At 41.0% G+C, this 19,943-nt stretch overlaps 1 protein-coding gene across 1 annotated transcript in view; it reads right to left on the bottom strand.

Moving 5' to 3' along the window:
- Window positions 1–14,653: 14,653 nt before the first annotated feature.
- The window catches only part of PIGK (phosphatidylinositol glycan anchor biosynthesis class K), a 110,869-nt gene continuing 105,579 nt past the window's right edge, over window positions 14,654–19,943 (bottom strand). Inside the window, exon 11 of the mRNA XM_032425659.1 lies at window positions 14,654–17,633. Within this exon, the coding sequence (XP_032281550.1) occupies window positions 17,517–17,633 (117 nt within the window). The 3' untranslated portion in view covers window positions 14,654–17,516. The remainder of the gene's footprint in view (window positions 17,634–19,943) is intronic.

The raw sequence follows: 19,943 nt of genomic DNA, 5'->3' as shown, positions 1-19,943 counted from the left end.
GAAAATTTCCTGTTTCTCAACATAAACACTAATTTTAGCACCCATAGATGATTTTTGCTGCAATAATTGTTACTGTGGTACTTGACAAATGCTAGGGTTTTTTTTTTCTATTTTCATCATTTATTCTATATTTATTTTGCCTGAGATTAGGAACTGTGCTATAAGAAAAAGTCATCCATTCTTCCCATTTATTCAGATTTTTTAAATTGAGAAAACAATCCCATTTACAATTGTGTCAGTAAGAATAAAATACCTAGGAATAAATTTGACCAAGGAGGTAAAAGACCTGTACTCTGAAAACTATAAAACATTAATGAAAGAAATTAAAGACAACACAAATAAATGAAAAGACATACCATGATCATGGATTGGAAGAATTAATATTATTAAAATGTCCATACTACCCAAAGCAATCCACATATTCAATACAATCCCTATCAAACACCAATGGCATTTTTCACAGAACTAGAATAAATAATCCTAAAATTTGTATGGAACCACAAGAGAGTCTGAAGAGCCAAAGCAATCTTGAGAAGGAGAAACAAGGCTGGAAATATCACATTCCCAGATTTCAAGCTATACGACAAAACTATAGTAATCAAAACAGTATGGTACTGGCACAAAAACAAACACGTAGAATGATAGAACAGAAAAGAGCCCAAAAAGAAACCCACACTTATAAAATTAACCTATGACAAAGGAGGCAAGAATATCCAATGGAAAAAAGACAGTCCCTTCAATAAATGGTGCTGGTAAAACGGGAGAACTACACACAAAAGAATGAACTGGACCACTTTCTTATACACTATACAAAAAGTAGACTTAAAATGGGTTAAAGACTTAAATGTCAGAACTAAAACCATAAAACTTCTAGAAGAAAACATAGGCAGTAAGCTTTCACACTGGTCTCAGCAATAACAACAAAAGCAAGAAAAAACAAATGGGACTACAACAAATTAAAAAGGTTTTGCAGAGCAAAGGAAACCATCTATAAAATGAAAAGGTAACCTACTGAATGGGAGAAAGTATTTGCAAATGATCTATCCAATAAGGGGTCAACACCAAAATATACAAAGACCTCTCACAACTCAGCACCAAAAGAACATACAATCTTAAAAAATGGGCAGAAGACCTGAATAGACATTTTTCCAAAGAAGACATACAGATGGCCAACAGACATGAGAAAAGGTGCTTAACATCACTAATCATCAGGGAAATGCAAATCAAAACCACAATGAGACATCACCTCACACCTGTCAGAATGGCTATTATTAAAAAGACAAGAAATAACAAGTGTTGATGAGGATGTGGAGAAGGGAACTGTAATGCACTGTTGGTGGGAATATAAATAGGTGCAGCCATTATGGAAAGCAATAAGGAGATTCCTTTAAAAATTAAAAATAGAACTATCATATGATCCAGCAATTCCACTTCTGGCTATTTATCAGAAGAAAACAAAAACAAGAACTGAGAAATACATATGCATTGCAGCATTATTTACAAAGGCTGAAGGTCAAGATATGGAAGGAAGTTTAGTGTCCATGGATAAAGAAGATGTGAGATATATATATATATATATATATATACACACACACACATACACACAAAGGAATATTACTCATATTACTCAGCCATAAAAAAGAATGAAATCTGGCCATTTGTGACAACATGGATGGATCTAGAGGTTATTATGATAAGTGAAATTAGTCAGAGAGAACAAATGCCATATGATTTCACTTATATGTGGAATCTAAAAAGCCAATCAAATGAACAAAACAGAGACTCAGATACAGAGAACAAACTGATAGTTGCCAGAGGGGAGAGGTGTGGGAGGGATGGATGAAATAGGTGAAGGGGCGTAAGAGGTACAATCTTCCAGTTATACATAAGACATGGGGATATACAGCATAGGGACTATAGTCAATAATACTGTAAAAACTTTTTTTCTATGGTGATAGATGGTAACTAGACTTATCATGGTGATCATTTTGTAATGTATATAAATATTGAATCACAATGAAGCTAATACAATATTGTATGTCAATTATACTTCAATTTTAAAAAGTTTAAGGTGGACACATCTCCACCTTCAAAGCAAAATAAAATAAAACAAAGTAAAACAGTAAAATAAAACAAAATACAATTTTTTTTAAATTTCCAAATACATAAGGATTTACTAATTTTTGTGTGGTGATATCTAACTTAATTGTTATAGCCAGAGAATGTGGTCATTATGCTAATTCTTTGAAATATTCAATATTTGTTTTATATACTACATTTGCCAAGTTGTGTAAGTGTTCCATGAGTACTTGAGAAGAATGTGTATTTTTAAAATTTTGGTGGTCTAGATTCCTATATTTGTCCATTAAATCAAGTTTGCCAATTGGATTGTTCAAATTTTTTACATTGTTACTAATTTTAGTCTGCTCAAATAATAATAGAGAAGTGTTTTGAAGCCCTCCAGTATGACATTGAGTTTTCTTCCAGTAGTCTACAAACACTTTGCATTAGCTATGGTGAGATGCAGACAAGTTTGTAATTATTTTATCTTCCCGGTTAAATTACTTTTTATCATTTGGTATTAACCACTGTTATCCCTACCATAGCCTTTTCCTTAAAGTCTGTATTTTTCTGCCATTAAAATAGCTACCTCAATATCCGTTTGGTTTTATTATTGTTGCCGACCTTGAATTCCATGATGAAGATGTCGACTTGGTGATGTTAGCCGTGTATCACTGAAGCTTGTTAAGCATGGAAGTCATAGGAATAAAGCAATGTTTCATGGGTTTCTAGGAATGCTAAAAACTTTTCTTCTGCTAAGAATTACTTTTTAAAGAAAAACATCAAAATAACTAAGTATCAATGCTTCAATTTCTGAAAGATTATTCGTCGTTCTCCATTTAATTGTAAGTGGTTCTAACGTGGAGAGAAAAAATCTTGTTTGGCTTATTTTAGTAATAATAAACCTGTATCCTTAAAACCAGATGTCTTTCACCATAGATTAACCATCACTATTGCCAAATGTGTGTGTGTGTGTGTGTGTGTGTGTGTGTGTGTGTGTGTACAGTTTATTCTGTCTATAATGGGCTTCTTTAAGCAGGTATCGAAACTGTTGGTCTGATTCTGGCAAATAAAATGGAGAAATGACACAGCTGAGGGCAGAAAAGTGAGCCCTCATTGTCCTATCTGATTCAGCTGCGAAGGGCAGTCGTTGCCCACAGAGTTCAGGGTAGTCGCTGTGTGCCCCCGTGAAGCAAAAGCCTGTAAGCCAGCCGATGTCAGAAGTCCAGGCTCCCTCCCTTCCCAGCTGGGTGCCTCTCAACTGCATTGCTAGACCTCTATTTTCTGTAAAACTGGGGTCCTTCCAATTGTTTCCATTTTCAGTGTTGTGGTAAGAATTTTTTTTTTTTTTTAAGATTTTATTTATTTGTCAGAGAGAGAGAGAGAGCACAAGCAGGCGGAGGGGCAGAAGGAGAGGCAGGCTCCCCACCGAGCAGGGAGCCCAACAAGGGACTCAATCCCAAGACCCTGGGATCAAGACCCAAGCCAAAGGCAGCCACCCAAACAACCGAGCCACCCTGGCATAAGAAAGAAAACTTTAAAAGTAGGGATCAACATTAAAAAGAGAGAGCAAGAGCAGGTCTTTTAGTGAAGGTGTGGTAAGAATTAAATAAGAAAACACGGAGGGTTCATGATAACTCAGTCCCAGCATGGGTGGAGGGGTCCTTTAAAAGTGCCTAAAAGAAATGGCTACATAGATCTGTAGACACCCGTGAGGTCAAAGTCGCTATGGCTTCCCCCATGTTAAAACATCTGCCTACCTGAGAATTGCTTCCCACTCAATGCCCTTCCTCTCTCCTGCCCACCTTCTCTGGCCACTAGCCTTAAGACTCATGTTCCGCGTTGCCTCTGACGAAACATTTCCTGATCTCACCACGTGGAGCTGACCCTTCCTCCCATTCTATTCTGTATAGATGTCTCTCCTAGCATTCATTAAATGTCTCACTTCCCACACTAGAACCCACCCCAAAACCAAGGAGTTTGGGTTCAGGTCCAGCTGGGATTCAACTCTGTCTCTGGTGCCTGCGTGATGCCTTGATCCAAGTAGAGGTGCTCAGGAAAGTGGGGGAGAGAGGAAAAGAAAAATCGTTTCAGTCAACAGGAAGACGTTTCTGTCCTCCCCCTCATAATCTAGTGGGTGATAAAGGTGCACACATGGAATGTTGATAACAAGACAGTTGAACCCAAGGCTCTGTGGGATAGGGAGGAGATGAATCCTGCCCCGAGAGCCTGTCTGGTGAGTTAGAAATGTCTTTAGTCCATCTCATTTATTGCAAAGTAATTTAACTCTTTGATGGGATAGACTTGTATGATGAGTTACATCACAATGGGCTTTTTTCCCCCAATAGGTAGTTTCTTCCCCCTTTGAAAAGTAAAGCTTTCGGCAATTATTTGATCTTTGTTTGAAATCAATTAAATATTAAAGGATCTTTCCCTCCTTTGCATGAGCCAACCCAACTGAAAGTCCATATCACAGGGTTCTGAGAAAAGGAGAGTTTTGCATCAATTCGTCCCCTCCGTCCCCACTCACAGGTACTGCTCCCCTGTTCTGTGCTCCTAACTCTGGCCTGGACGACCATGGCCTTCCAGGATTGCCTTTCTCCAACTCATTTGTTCCCCAAGGCAAAATGAGTCTCATCAAGTATAAATTTCACTCAGAACCTTCCTCTGAATCCTGACTAGCTGCTCGATTTAGTCTCCTGCCATAGCCTGGATTCAGGACCCATGGCCTGCCTCATTAGCTTCGGTCCCATCTCTCACGGCTCCTCCATATGTGTCCCAAAGCTCCAGCTATACCAGCTGATTTAAGGTGGCTCCAGGTTTGCTCATGCCGCTCCTGCACCTTGTGCACCCCCTCCCCTGTGTTCACAGCTCTGACAAGCCTTCCCCACACAACCCTTGCCCCTGGCTGCACACTGGCTCTAACACCTGCTGCCATGGGCAGCCCAGCTTCCATGTTCCCACCTTTCAGGCCATAGGTCCCCATATTTTCTTTGGAAAATCAATCCCTCCACACTTCATTATGTAGTTAATGAGGGATTAATTCTAGATAGAGCTCCAGGGATGGGCTCTGATTGGCTTAAACCTACTGGCATATCCGGTCTCCCAGACCCAATAATTGGTTCATGGATGGGAACATGGCCCTATGCAGGGATACAAACTCTTCCCCCAGCTCATGGTGCTTGGGGGTTTGAGACTGCTAAAGCCATATTTGCTACCACAAGAGGAATCACCTTGTGATTGGAGCCATCCCAGGGGGAGCAGATATGACAGATAGAGCTTAGAATGTCATTAGTGCTGGATCGAGCTGAGCCTGAAGACAAACCTCTTCCGGACATTCAGTGATGTAAATAAATACTTTTAAAAATTATTATTTAAGCATATTTGTGTTGGGTTTTTGTCACTTTCCGAAAAACTGTGTCCAACCATTATTGTCAATTCAATGACACCTTCTAGAATCTCTCCTGGAACTCTCTTCACCAGTGTTCTGGCTCCCCTACTATAAATGCCTTAGAGACAGAGGCAGTGCCATTCACATAGAAGGCATTCGTACTTGGCAAATGTTGGAGGAATAAGGACACAACGTGAGGACACAGAGCAACACCAGGGAGCGGTGAAGTGCATTATCAGTACAAAGATGTTTGTAATAATTTACCACCCTGTTGGGTATTATTCTTGACTGTGGTTCTCCAGGCTTTCATTATGTCTTCTTGGCAGGAAGTTTGTTGATGCAAGTATAGCCAGATATTACTGGGAAGCCATCAATAAAACTATAACATAATAGGATAGAAAATTAAAAGGTGCATTTTAGGAAGAATGTCAGTACCTGTCTGTAAAACTTTTAATTATGTTGATACATACACATATATGTGCATTAGGCCACAGTGTAAAATGTATTTCTTACTGCAGATGGAAGCACAATATTTTTGAAAACTATTGATCTGGCTCCCACCTGAGACAATTCTATAATACGGAATATAAAACGATTGAAAATAACAGAGTGTAGGATGTTAGAGAGGGTACTTCTTTTGTGTTAACTTCTTTTTTAGTCATATATATATACGTAGTGATATGGGAAACAAAGGCAAAAGAAAAATTAAATTTCCTTACTACTTACAGCCCATTGATGCGTCCTTGAAACAGGAAGAGTGACCTTCCTCTAGGAACTCAGCTGCCTCGATGTTGACACTCTGCTAAGGGCAAGAGGCAATCTTGGCCCGACCCCTGGGATCCTGTAAGTCTTCTTTAACATATAAAAATTCCTTTGGAAACTTCCTTTATCTCTACCCCCCAAGATATGTGTTGACAATCATCCCCCAAGCATATGACCCACTGATATATATCTGAAGGGTCTCATGACTGAGTCTTTATTAAACAGTAATAAATGACCTTTTCCTAACAAAAGCTAACCCCCTCAAGGTCCTGGAAACCTTGCTTCCAAAATTCCTTAGAGACTGACTCTATCCCTAACCTCCCCCAACCCCCCCAACTGGAAAGTATATAATGGGCCCCTCCTCATGACCCCAGTGCAGCTTTTTCTGCCCACCGGTCCTGTCCCCATGCTTTCATAAAACCACCTGTTTGCACCAAAGACGTCTCAAGAATTTTCTTGGCCGTCGGCTCCGAGCCCCAACATCTTTACTACATCACATAGGAGTCACAATGGGAGATATATTTCTTACTGTGGGTGGTAGCCAAAAAGTTTGAAAACCACTGATCAGCTTTCTCCCTAAGGCCAGAAATATTACAAAACAGTATGACTGAGCTGCAGCCACAATGTGAAGAGATGGAAGGGGGCTTCATCGTCGCCTCTGCCCTGCACGCTGTGTGTAGGCAGGTAGTGTATTTGTAGAAGGACTGCTGGGCTTCTAGACAGTCAGTGACGGGCACACGCAAGCAACTGCTTGTAGAGCTCAGGCAGACCACAGGGCTGGACGGGGCTTGTAGCGTTCCTGCCTATTTCCTCGCCCAACCCTTCAAGGTACCGAGTTAAAAGCCATGTAGACACAGGAGCCAGGAGCCTTTGGAGAAAGAGGCTAAACATTTTGAACTGCTTCTTACCTTTGGCTTTCGGCCTAAAGGAGCCCCAAGGGTGTACTCTGCAAAAAACCTGACCTTGGGGATTAAAGTTACAGAGGCAATCTACTAGAATTGGAGGATGTTTGAGTATCTGGAGAATAAAAGTAACAAAAGCCAGGTGTCTCTTAAAAAGCAGGCAATTTGCTTTAAAAAAAAAATGTTGCTCTTCTCATGTTTTAAATTGTTCATCCCTTTTTTCCCATATTTATTTTTAGTTTGTTTCATTCTCTAAACGTTTAGCACTTAGAGAATGTTAGATTCCTTTGACTAGTTTTAGTTTTATTTTTATCTTCCTTTAAAATAGTTTCAGCTACCTGGCTTACTCTTTACATTCCATTTAAATTTTCCCTCCATTGTTGCCACTTTAAAACATTTTTGTTTCCCTTTCCTACTTCTGCTTTATTCACAAACACATCCTTGGAATTCTAAGCTTCTGATTCTAACATCTAAAATTTTAATTCTTTAGTCTCATTTTCCCCAGTTATACTTTGTAACTGGGATTTTGGTTTTGTTGTTTAACTCGTGTAATGTATTGTTTTTATTCCTTTTATTTAGTTTCCCTTATTTCAGCCTCAATTTCTCTCCCCCGCCTTTGGTTTTATTGGTTTATAAGTGTATTTTCTTATTTGTAATTTTAATTATTCTTTTCCTTATATAATGTGCATTTATCAGACTGACAAGCTACAGAAATGCTAAACTCAGGCTCTTAACCACTATTCTCTTCGGCCTTCTTATTCTGTAAGCACTTTCCTCACTAACCGAACTAGAATATTTCCTCCACCAGTGTGCCTCTAACATATTTCTTCCCCTTTGATCCATCTTCTCTCTTGGCAAGGTTACAAGAAATCCTGTTGCCTGAATCTTTTCATTTCCATGTACTCATTACAAAGAGCAAAAAGAAGCTGCCTAGAGCCAAAAGAATCCGGAGTTTTTAAAACAGAGTCAACGAGCCCCTTTTTGGATGGTTTCCGCACGTATGATAAGGCTGCTCTTCGCCTGGGCTGGCCCCAGCTGCCAGACTGTGTCGGAAGGAGGTACTTCTTCCATCTCTTAACCCTCCGTGAAAGTCTCCCAGGGAGGCCTTCAGAATGAGGCAGAGGTGGTAAGAAGGGGCTCCAATCCTTTGTCCAGCATTCTGAGAGGGAAGAGGGCTTTCCCTTGAATCCAGCCAGAGGCATAATTTGAACAATTTAAATGACTGTGGCCAAGAATCTCACCATTTAATGCCATCGGGGTCCTGAGAGGTGTGTTGGTCCAAGTCCAAAGAGGAGACAGAAATCCCATAGCAATTTGAACGAGGACTAAGAGTAAGGGGGAATTTGCCAGTGAAGGGAAAGAGAACTCAACAGACTAGAAGAAGAGCAGGTGTCAGAGGCAGCCACCAGCCCTCGGGCTGAGAGAGGGGACCCAAGGAAGAAGCCACCCCTCAGGGGGCTGAGGTCCAGACATTCTTGGGGAGGGTGCAGTGGGGCTCACTGGACAGCAGAGAGGTTCACTGAGAGGTCATCTCCATGGAACTTGCTGGAAAGCTGCTCTCTGGAGAGCTAGGCAAAGCTATCCTCTGAAAGAAGCCACACCTAAGAACTCCTGAAAATCAGCCACCTATAGGGCGTGGGGCAAGTTGTCCAGGAGGAGGTGCCCGGCCAGCAGCACCCCATGATGGAGACGCCCACGGACGTGTGCTGGGGGAAGGTGCCCTCCGTATGTACTCTGCTGCAATGCTGCGGGAGCCAGGTTGCTGGGGCTAGCCAGCCACTCAGGACGAGGTGCTTTGCCCAGCAACCCTTTGGTTGGTGCTCTGTGGGGCCAGCCACAAGGTGCCGCAGAAAACACACCGACAGCAGGAGACATGGGAGGAGCACACCAGAAACGGGAAGGGAAGCTCCTTCTTCCTGCCACACTCCCCCAACACCCTCAATTGACAAAGCTTAACATCATGTTAACCACAAAAGAACTTCTTAAGGGTTCAGCTCCATTATCACAGATGGATAATGAATGGATCTGGAGCTAAGAGACAATGAACTGATAATTGGACAGGTATACCCCTTTGGCTACTTAGCTTCTGCATTCACTCTTCTACACACATTTGAGGCCTGTACAACAATGATACAATTCTATATTTCCATCTAACGCGATGTTGCTATTTGTCCAAGCGAAGACGTTCTCACCCTTCACCAAATAAGGAGGAGATGCACAGCCAGAATGGCACTGTATGCACTCTTGGCTTTATTAATTACCCCCTAACTTCCATCAGTCCCACTGAATATTTTCTTACTTTAATACTATATTATAAGGTTAAGCACCACCAGCTTGCATAAAATAAAAATGCGGAAAGAGAGAGAAATAATGGGCACACATAAACATGTAATAGGCAAAGAGGAGATCTGTAAAGCTATTACAAAATCCTCATTTCAGTAGTTGGCCATGGGCTATTGCTGATATCTATGGCTTCCTATGTTCCTCTACCTATTTATTTCCCTTGCTCTCAGCCAGAAGCTGAATCAGTCAGTTCTTTACTGGGTGGAGTGGCCCAAACCTTCATTCAGACAACTGAGTCCTCAATCATCCTGCTTTTTTTTTGGGGGGGGGGGGTTGTTTTAGCTTTCCATTAATGTTTGCTATTGGTCATGGAACTAGTAAGGCGCACCCCCAAAGAGATCCCTTTGCCATATGGACCCCCCCTTGCCTACAGTGTGTAGCAGCTACTCCATTTCCCTTTGGTAATTGGCCTCAATCACTCCAGCCAGTATAGAAACCCCTTATTTTTGGCATGTTCAGTGACATCAGGGTCCAAAATGGCTCGGTGCAGTCTTCTCTTCAAAATTAATGGAGCCACTGTGGTGTCCCCTGGATGAAAGCATTCCTCTCTTCAGGGCTAAGACCGCCATACTAGCAAACTCAAAGTTGGCAGGACAGGAAGCAGAGATTCTGTGAATGGATTATTAGGTGTAAGAGTGAGAAGAGCTGCCCTTTCCACTCCTTGTTCCCAGAGCTGTGTATTCTGGCCATGGGTGAAATAATGCCATGTAGTGGTCTCTGGTTCAAAGCCTGTATTTACCCTGTCAAACAGAACCCCCTTCTTTCAGAGTGCTATCTCCAGGTGGGGGCATAACTACCTCTTCAGTGAGCCAGCCACTCCCAGGTTATGGGGTATGTGGTAAGTTCAAGTAATTCCATGGTCATATGCTCACCGATGCACTTCCTTTGCTGGGTAATGAGTTCCTTGCTCAGACTCAATACTGTGCAGAATGCCATGATGATAGATAAAGATGTCTGTGAGTCTATTGATGGTGATGCTGGTAGAAGCTTTAAGAGCAGAGAATGCAAATCCATACCCAATATATGTGTCTATTTCAGTGTGGAGAAATTTCTGCCCACTCCATGGTGGTCAATATAATCAACCTATTACTGGTCAGCTGGGGAATGGAAGCACCAATTAGCGGCTGAGTTTTAATGCAGGTCTCTGCTGTCGGTAGACTAGGCACTACTCAGTTGAGCCCATAGTCTCCATCCTGGCCACCATAACCACATCCCCTCCCCCCCGCCATGGGCCCAGTGAGCAAGCACTGGGAAAAATGTTTAACTGACATCCACAGAATATATCATTTCGCCCACCTGATTACTAAGAGCCTCCTCTGCAGTACATGCTTTTGTGAGCACTTACGTGGGACACAGATACCTTTATAATATGCCCCTATTCAGAGAGGATTCAGAATCTAAACTGAGAAAAAGAAATAGAGAAGAGCTGGGTAGTGAGATGATAATAAGAGATTATAAGTTCAGTTTGGGTTATACTGAGTTTGAGATTCCTGTGGGGCTTTCCAGTACAAAAGGGCATTTCTGGAACTCAAGGGAGATGCTGAGATGGAGAAATTTGGCTGCCAGTGACGTGGAGGTAACAGTGGAAACCACAGATGGGGATGAAAGTACGCAGGGACAGTGTTGAATCTGAAGAGTTTGAGGGCAGAATTCTGCAGAAGGGCTGCTGTGGGATGTCAAAGACCGAGGAGAGGCTGAGTGAAGAAAACTCGGTGAGCGAGCAGGACCATGGGGGCAGAGGAGGAAATGTTTTTAAAGGTGAATGTCATCAACAATTGTTACATATTAGGGAGAGAGAAGAAAGGTACAGGCAGAAAAATCCCACCAGATTTGGCAAATTAAGAGATCATTGGTATCAGTAAAGAAAATAGTTTCGGGGCAGTGGTGGAAGCAGAAGCTAGATTCGTGGAAAGGTTCACAAACGAATACAGGGCAGGGAAGTCAAGTCAGTGAATGCCACCCATTCATTCAAAATAATAGGCTATGAAATGAAGTAGAACAGAACTCTATACTATATAGCATTTCTATATTTGCATTTAAAAGGGAAATAGGATCTTGAGCTTTTAAGATGAGAAAGCTTGAACATCTTTGAAAACGTAAGGGAAATCACATCCATGCAAAGGAAGACTGACTGCGGGATAAGGAGAGGTGCGTTTATTAGTAAGCAATATCCCGGAAGAAGGGATGGAGTCAATGACTCAATCTCCAAGACCAAAGGGGGGGGGGGGGAATGGGATGGAGGAAAACAGAGGTCAATTTGCAGGCAGTAGAGAAGGAAGTTAAGCCGGTTACCTTCCCTCAATTTCCTTTTCAGATTACAAAGCAAAATATTCCAATGACTGGAAAGTCTGAGTCAGTGGGACAGGAATGAAGAAAATCTATAGTTTTGAAAGAGCAGTCGTGGGAAATGGAGGGGGTAAAGAAATACAGAAATCTGATTGCTTAGTCAAATTTCACTTCCATCTTAAAGTCTTCTCTGCCCCTTCCCCTGGAAGTAAACAATATTAATAACATATGTATATATCAACTACGAATAGGTTTGGTTTTTTTTCTAAAACGCCTTAAATGGCACTTGTCATTTTCTGCTATGTAGTTACTTCATCTCTTCATGTGAGTCTTTCAAGAAGTAATTTTTAACTCTTAAAAAAAGAACCCTGTTTCTTTGTATCGCTCAAAGCATCTGCCAGAGTGGGTAACACATTAACACAGTGTTTCAGCGACAATCCCTGCACAACAAACCAAACTAAACTTAGTGGAATAAAATAGTTTTTCCCCCAAATTATTGTCTCACAGTTCTGGTGATCAACGAGGAGGTTCTCACTTGGGGGTCAGCCTCTTCAGTTGTTGCAGTCAGGAAGCCTCGGCAGGCTGTCTCCCTCATCTCTCGGGAGCGCTGTTGGCTACTAGCTGGGACCTAACCGGGGCTGTTGGCCAGAATACACATGCATGGCTCCTCCGTGTGGCCTGGGCTTCCGCAGGGCCTGGTGGCTGGGCTCCAATAGCGAGCGTCCTGAGAAAAAGAGTCAGGCAGATGCTAGATCACCTTTTATGATCTGGCTTTGTAAGTCACGCAGTATTGTTCTACCACATTCTATTTATTAGAGTTAGGTCACTAGGGCCAGGCCATATTCAGGGGAGGGGCATTTAGGCTCCACCTCTTGATGAGAGGAGTGTCAAAGAATTTGCAGATACTACATACAGTAAGTGCTAATTAGATGCCTGTTTAACCATTAAACATTTTGGAAAAGGCTCAGAAGAAAAAAAAATGAGAGTGGTGCAGTCTTAAAAGGTCTGACTAGAAGTCAATAATAATGCTGAGAAGTCAATTAAACCCATAAAATATGCTACCCATGGCTGTTTTACAAGTATTTGCTATCTTTTACAGTCTCCTTTTAGGATAAATTTGGGTTGTTTAGTCTAGGAAGACAAAGTAGATCAGTGTTTCTCCTACTTTCACGTGCATGAGAACTTCCTCGGGGACCTTGTTAAAATGCAGATTCTGGTTCAGTGGGTCTGAGGTGGGGCCTGACGTGAGCCATGGACCACGCACGAATAGCAAGCTAGCCGGAGGCAGTAGTAGGGGTGACTACCCGGCTCCTGTGCTCGCTCCCTTCTCTAGGAGAGGCCCTAACAGCCGGGGGTATGCCACCACACGTCCTGATGTACTTACAGGACCCTGACCTTCTGGCCAAGTGGACCCTTGATGCCGGCAAGATTAGTCTGTTCTTCCACAAGCCTTTTAGAATAGAAATAATGGAAGAGTAATATTCCTCTCTCTTGTGGTGAAGCACAGGACATAAGGCTCTGGTATTACCACCCATATGAGAAAGCCAGTCTCTGGGAGGGATGAAGAAATGCAGAGAAGAATATCCAGGTGCCATTCCAGTCCCTGGTGAGGCTCAGGCCAGATCCCCATCAAATTCCCTTCTCGGTCTAAATTTGTTCTAGTTGGGTTTCTATCATTTGAAACTTAAAAGTCCTAACTAACATGGGGTGTGGGGAGAAGAGGATGTCTCCTGGAAATGCAGTACCCACTGGGATGGGGGGACATCAGAAAACTTCGGACTGGATTATTATCCAGACATCAGGGGCCTGGGGTGAGGACAGACTGTCCATTCAATCATGCTAAAGGTGTATTTCTAACGAAGTGGGTAGACCACAGAGGGAGTTAAACACATCAACCTCTAAGGCTCTGGGAAGAGAAGGGAATAGGAGAGTCTGGGAGCACCATGGCTAATGTTCTTTAGAGTGACCCCTGGGCCTGAGTGGAGGTTAAAAACAAGGGCTAGGTAGAGTCCTGGCCAGCAAAGAACAAAGGGGTGAAATTTTCCTGTGTTAGGCACTGTATGACGTGCTCTTCCTTGATGACCTGAGTTAATGTCCCCAGGAAAGTGTCCTACGTCGCTCTGCCGGCTGTCCCCGAAACCCGAGGATGGTCAGCGGCTGGTACTTCCACAGTTAGAAAAGGTCAGATCGCATGAACACGAGCCCATCACTGAGCCTCAGGTGACAGGCCCTACGACTGGCTATTCCACAGGCAGATCTGGAAGTCCCCTGAGGTCTCTGAGGCTGCAAGCAGCCCACAGCAGACAGTAAGCTCCTTTTTATGACAGTTTCCACCTTGCTATGTTTGAACTAAGTGAATTTTTAATAACCAGTGTCTTGGTCACACCTTCAACTACATCAATCCCATATTCAAGGGTCTATGCAGTTGAAATAAACCGAACATTTCATAGCACATTTCCAAAACAGAAACATTTTTGCACTGAGATAAAAAAGACTGGGTACCACCACGGTGTATCGTCCATGAATGGAAAGACTTTCGTATTTACAAGGCAAGGACGTGTGCAGATGGGACAGGCAGCAACAGAACGGCGATCCCGGAGAACACTTCCTTTGTGGGAAATGCCCTCGGGTAAAAGATGCGACAATGAAGTAATGAGGCTGACCTCAGAGAGCCAAAATGGATGCTGATCTCATTATTTTGTAGACATACCTTGTGGTATGTTTATAAAATATTTCTTTCACAAGTTAAAACAGAAACTGCTACAGATGGATTTAAATTTTGGTAAAATCAATGGAAAAAGTTGTATGTTAATGTAACATTTGTTGTAAAGATTCCAGAAACATACGAGTCAAAATTTCAAATTATGATTCCCACAGTAACTGTAACTCTGCTATACAACCTACATAATGGAAGAAATGTTATCAACATATACCATAGTAGAAAATACTCGGTAAGCAGAAACAAGCTGAGTTATGCTTGTTGTGGGAATCATCATTTTCAACTAGCTGAGGATATAAAAAAATTGAAACCATAAATGCATGCATTATTTTATGTATTTAATTCCAATTTTTCTTGATCCAATTTAATCAGCTTTGCATCCAAACTACATTTCCCTTTCATAAACTGCAAATGAATGCCTTTCATAATTTTAAAATCCACATCATTTGGTTTCTTTTTCTCCTGCAGGCTGCCTTTGCCGAATGGCATCATTATATCCTGTCCCTCCCCTAAAAGGTCAGGCCATGTGTGCCGGGACCCATTTATCTATATTCTTCGTCTCCCCCAAAGGACACCAAGGCGGGAGGGGGAGAAAAAGAACACCAAAGAGAACAAGAAGCACGTTAAGTAGCTTATACAGGTAAGTAAGTGCAGCAGAACAAGGGACAGTGGGATCATTAACTTCCCTGTTGGTATCTTCCTAAGCTAAAATAAGGAAAATAGCACCACCATATATTAACAATTTCCAAAGTGTTTAGTCATAACATTATCTCATCTGATCCTCACAACAACACTGTGAGAAAGGCAAGAAGAAAACCCCTTTCCATTGTTCAGCTCTTTGTGGCTCCAGAGTATATTTAAGGATGCGCTTTTCTGGTATAATTTGAAGTCTGGACTATTTAATTGCATTTACAATATTACCCACTTACCACATGCAGCGGATTTACTTATTATTGAAAGCAGAATATACTTTATGTAAAAACATTATGGTTATGAGCTGAACATTTAACATAGATTAAGCTTTCTGCTTTAACTATATTCTGAAAATTCAATAATGAAACAGAAAGAGAAATAACTGCCCTTTGAAACTCTGCCTGGGCAAAATTAATCCTGTATATTATATCCAGTATTACTTTTCCCAGTTTGGTTTTAACTAAGAAGGGCACCTTCTACAGCCTCTGGAGAGGAAGCCTTATACTTTCCAGCAGTCTTTACCGTCAGGGTGTATTTCATTATATTCAAACTAAATTACTTTGGCTCAAGATCAATCATATTTCCTTTTGACGCTAAGTAGCTCCGCCTCACCCTAGTGTTCATGACCTTGTGTAAGTGTTTGCAGGGTGCTCTGGTCAACCTTTTCTGTCTCTTAGTGCTACTATGATCTGGCTAGTCAAGAGTAGGTTTGTTTTCCCCTCTATGTACAAAAGAATCCCTCTCCATTTATTCAGATAAAATATCTGAATTCATCGAGTACACCAATAAAAAGATCAATTCAAATGAAGATTCAGAGCAGGCAAAAAGCCTTAATATCATTTGTTCTAACCTGAGAGTTAACAATTAATCCTCTGCCCGTGAAGTGTACGACCATTTTGCATGTAATTAAAGGGCAATATTTTAAGTGTTAAAAGGAAAACAAATCCTAAGGAATATTAATTTTATGAGGTTTTATTGTGGAGGAAGAGTTGTCTTCTTAATGTTACCTATAATTATAAATCAGATCTTTGTAATGAATAAAGATTAACACATAAATTCTTGGGGAAAAAAAAAACAGATAAAATACAAAAAGGTATCCTGTGGGACATGAACACTCAACTTTCATGGTTTTTCCCCCCTGATATGCAAAACAACAACAACAAAAAAAAAACCAATATCTGGGGCTGATGGCAAAACACAATCTCAATACTATTGCCAGTTATGAGAAAGACAGGCAGATGGCTGATGAGCTAAAAGAAATCAGTGATGAAGTTCATGTGAATTCTTAAATCTTCTTGGAGAGCAAAAGGGTCTTTTCTGCCTTAAGTGATGCATCAAACAAAAAGGCAGGGTTCTACGTGTGACCTTTCCAGACAGTCATCCACTCTCATCCACTCTATGGGATTATCTCAGGAAAAGTACAGACCCAGCCAGTGACAAGGTTCACCTTAAACAGAATGAAATGTCTCTTTCAATATGGAAATTGAAGAGGAGGTAATCAATTCTTGAGGATCACAGAATGCTTAGAAATGTAAAATGATGGGGTCTGTTTCTCTTGAGCAGTCAATAATATGAAATTCTCAAAGGTCTTATATTTTCCAGGCAAACTGACAGCAAATAAGGTCCCAAAGACTATCAGTACCATAAGTTAAGGAACTCATTTTTTTATATTTACTTATAATTAAAGCTGCAGAATTCCATGAATGGCTGACAGTAAAATACTAACCCACTGAAGAATCAACCAAAGGAAGATTCTGAGAACAAGGTAAGTAGGTCCAACAACAGAAGAGTGTTAAATAACTTACTGTACATTCATAAAATGGATACTGTGCAACCATTCACACTGTGTTCTGAAAAATGTCCAAGGAGAGGGAAAGGGTTGATAACATATTGTAAAATGAAAAGTTACAGAGTGAAATATTCTATACGATCTCTATTTAGGAAAAAAATATGTACATTGAAAAAAAAAGACTAGGAGGACACACACAAAATTCCTGACAAGAAATTACCTCTGCTAGTGAGAATTTAAATGTCTTCACATTTTTTTCTTTTCCGAATGAAAAGGGGGTAAGATTAGGGGAAATTTTTATTTTCAAAAACAGCCATTAAATATACTCTGATCTTTGTCCAATCTTTTTAATAACATGCACAACAAAAAACAAGTATAGTTAGTGCCACTTAGCATTTGCATTAACAGTTATTTATCTTTAAGTTATAAAATCAATAGTTCATTCAAATTTAGTTTCCCTATACTTTTTGCCCAATTCACACAAGAACAATGTATTTTTTAAAACGTATAATGACATAAAACTTTATCCAAGGTTGCAGTCTTCCATGCCATCTTCTTCACACATCACGTCTAGAAAATGAACTTCATATGCTTGATTCCATAAGTTTTGAAGAAAACCATTATAATGAGTGCCCACAATCCCAGAATAAAACCCCCAGGAGGATGCCAATCTTTCAGCTTTGGTTTCTGCAAAACAAAGAGGACACGGTAAACTTAACAATAATGGGTCAAACAAATACTGATGGGAAACAGAAATTTCACAGGCTGTGTTTGAAGGGGAAGTAATTTAGCCAAATTAAGTGTATTAGGACAGCAACAACAACAAAAGCTTCTAACTGGGTAAATATTTCAATGTGGTTCTTACAAAGGTCAGTTTCAGACGCCATTTTGTTTCTTCAAAGAGGCTTCCTTGACTACCCAGCCAAACAGCTCTCTTCACCCAAGCTCTTCAGTAGCCTACTAGTCCTTCTCACTTTGAATTTATATATTCATTAGTTTGTTGGTTTTGTCTGTCTCTCCCACTAGACTATAACTCTATGAGGGTCATCTTGCTTGTACTCCCAGCACCCCCTGTCACGGTGCCTGGCACACAGGAGACATACGTATATTATACTGATTAAGTCACTGGAAAAACAAATGCTATCCAATTCCATTTGTTCTGATATTCAACAAATACTTGTTTGGGGGCCCATACCTTTGGTCATGGTAAGCCCTTGAGACAGAATGTTCCTTACTCCATTCTGAACCCTATTTGAAATTCACCAACTAAAATGCCAACTCCTTCAGATTTTCCCACCTGCTATATTCTTTTCTTTGAATGTGTAGCTCCTTCTACTCTTACTTCTATCGAGTAACATAATTATCTTTATTGGTTATCTCCTTGCAAAATTCCAGGGGGAAATGTCTGGCTGTATTCATTTTATATCCCTTTGTCCATTCCCTACCCCTCAACACCCAGCCAAGTGTCCTGTATATTTCTTTGTCCAGCAAGGAAAGGCAGATCAGTCTTTTCCCTTTAGTTGTCATTGCAACAGCTACGTTATGTTCCTGAAATTGGAGGTCTGTAACTATGATCTTTTTATGAGGTTTACTTCCTAAACTACTGGCCAAGATTGTAAGGATAGTTATGATATGAGAATCATATTTTTTTTTAAGATTTATTTATTTGAGAGAGAGAGAGAGAACATGCGCGTGATGGGGGGCGGGGCAGAGGGAGAGAGAGAAACCCAAACAGACTCCATGGCGCTAAGCGTGGAGCCCAAGACAGGGCTCAATCCCACAACCCAAGATCATGAACCGAGCTGAACCCAAGAGTCGGTCGCCTGACTGTACCACCTAGAGGCCCCTAGAATCATATTTTAGAGTAGAATTGAGTAAAGAGAACTGTAATCTAAAATTTTCTTTAGTCACCATGTAAACTAGCCAAGGAAGGTTCATAAATCTCTTAGAGGTATCTGCACCTTATAGTTTGGTTTCCCATATATAGGACACCTAATGTTCTTTACTCAATCCTAAGCTCATCACATTACAAGAAGAAAGGAGGCAGGCAGGGAGGAAGGGAGGGAGAGAAGGAAGGAAAGAAGGAAGGCAGGTAGGCAGGCAGGCAAGCTTAAATATAAAACAAATCAAGTCAAATCAACCAGAATTCGTCAGTAAGGGCCATGCTAGTATAATTGCTTAATGTATACAACATTATAAACCCACTAAAAGAATTCAAAAGAATATTTTGATACAACAAAACTCTATTTTTCTTTTAATTTTATAAATGGAGAAGTTATCTATGGAAATGCCTGGTTTTCAACTAGGTGATCTTTCTGCAACTTCTTCCTTCTCTTCTGAAATTCTCCTCTCTTGGCTTCAGTGATACTCTCCCCAGGTTTTTCCCCTACTTCCCTAACCATTCCTTTTCAGTCTTCTTTGCTCCTTAAATGCTTGTGTTGTCTAGAGCTCTGCCCTTAGCCATTTATTCTCTCCCTTTATATAAATAATCTCTCTGGGTAACACCTGTACCCTGGTTTTGACCTCTGTCAGCAAGCTTATGATTCCCAAATTTATATCACTAACATGGAACTCTACGCTAAACCCTAGGTTTACGTACAATTAACGGACATCTCTACTTGGATATTCTAAAGGATCACAAACTTTACTATAGCCAAGAGCAAATTCATTCCTGAGTCCTCCACCCAATTCCGTTTTCTTCCCTGTTTTCCATCACTCCATCCATACGGGGGGCATCACCATGTTGCCAAAGTGATAAAACTGGAAGTCATTCTTAGCTCCCCCAACTCTCAGACCTTCCCATTTCCACGAGTTCCTAACTCTTACAGGTTTTCTCGCTGTCATGTCTGTCCTTTCTAAGTTTTCTATTACCACTGCCACTACCTTGGTTCTAGCTCTTGTCATTTCTTGTCAGGATCACTGAAATAGTGTCCTAACTAGCTTCTCTTCCTCCAAGATGCCCTCTCTTTTCCATCTATCAATCATATTGCTGCTAGA

Source organism: Phoca vitulina, unplaced genomic scaffold (assembly GCF_004348235.1).
Source record: "Phoca vitulina isolate PV1807 unplaced genomic scaffold, GSC_HSeal_1.0 scaffold2, whole genome shotgun sequence".
NCBI lineage: Eukaryota > Metazoa > Chordata > Mammalia > Carnivora > Phocidae > Phoca > Phoca vitulina.
This window is presented reverse-complemented; position numbering and strand designations above follow the sequence as displayed.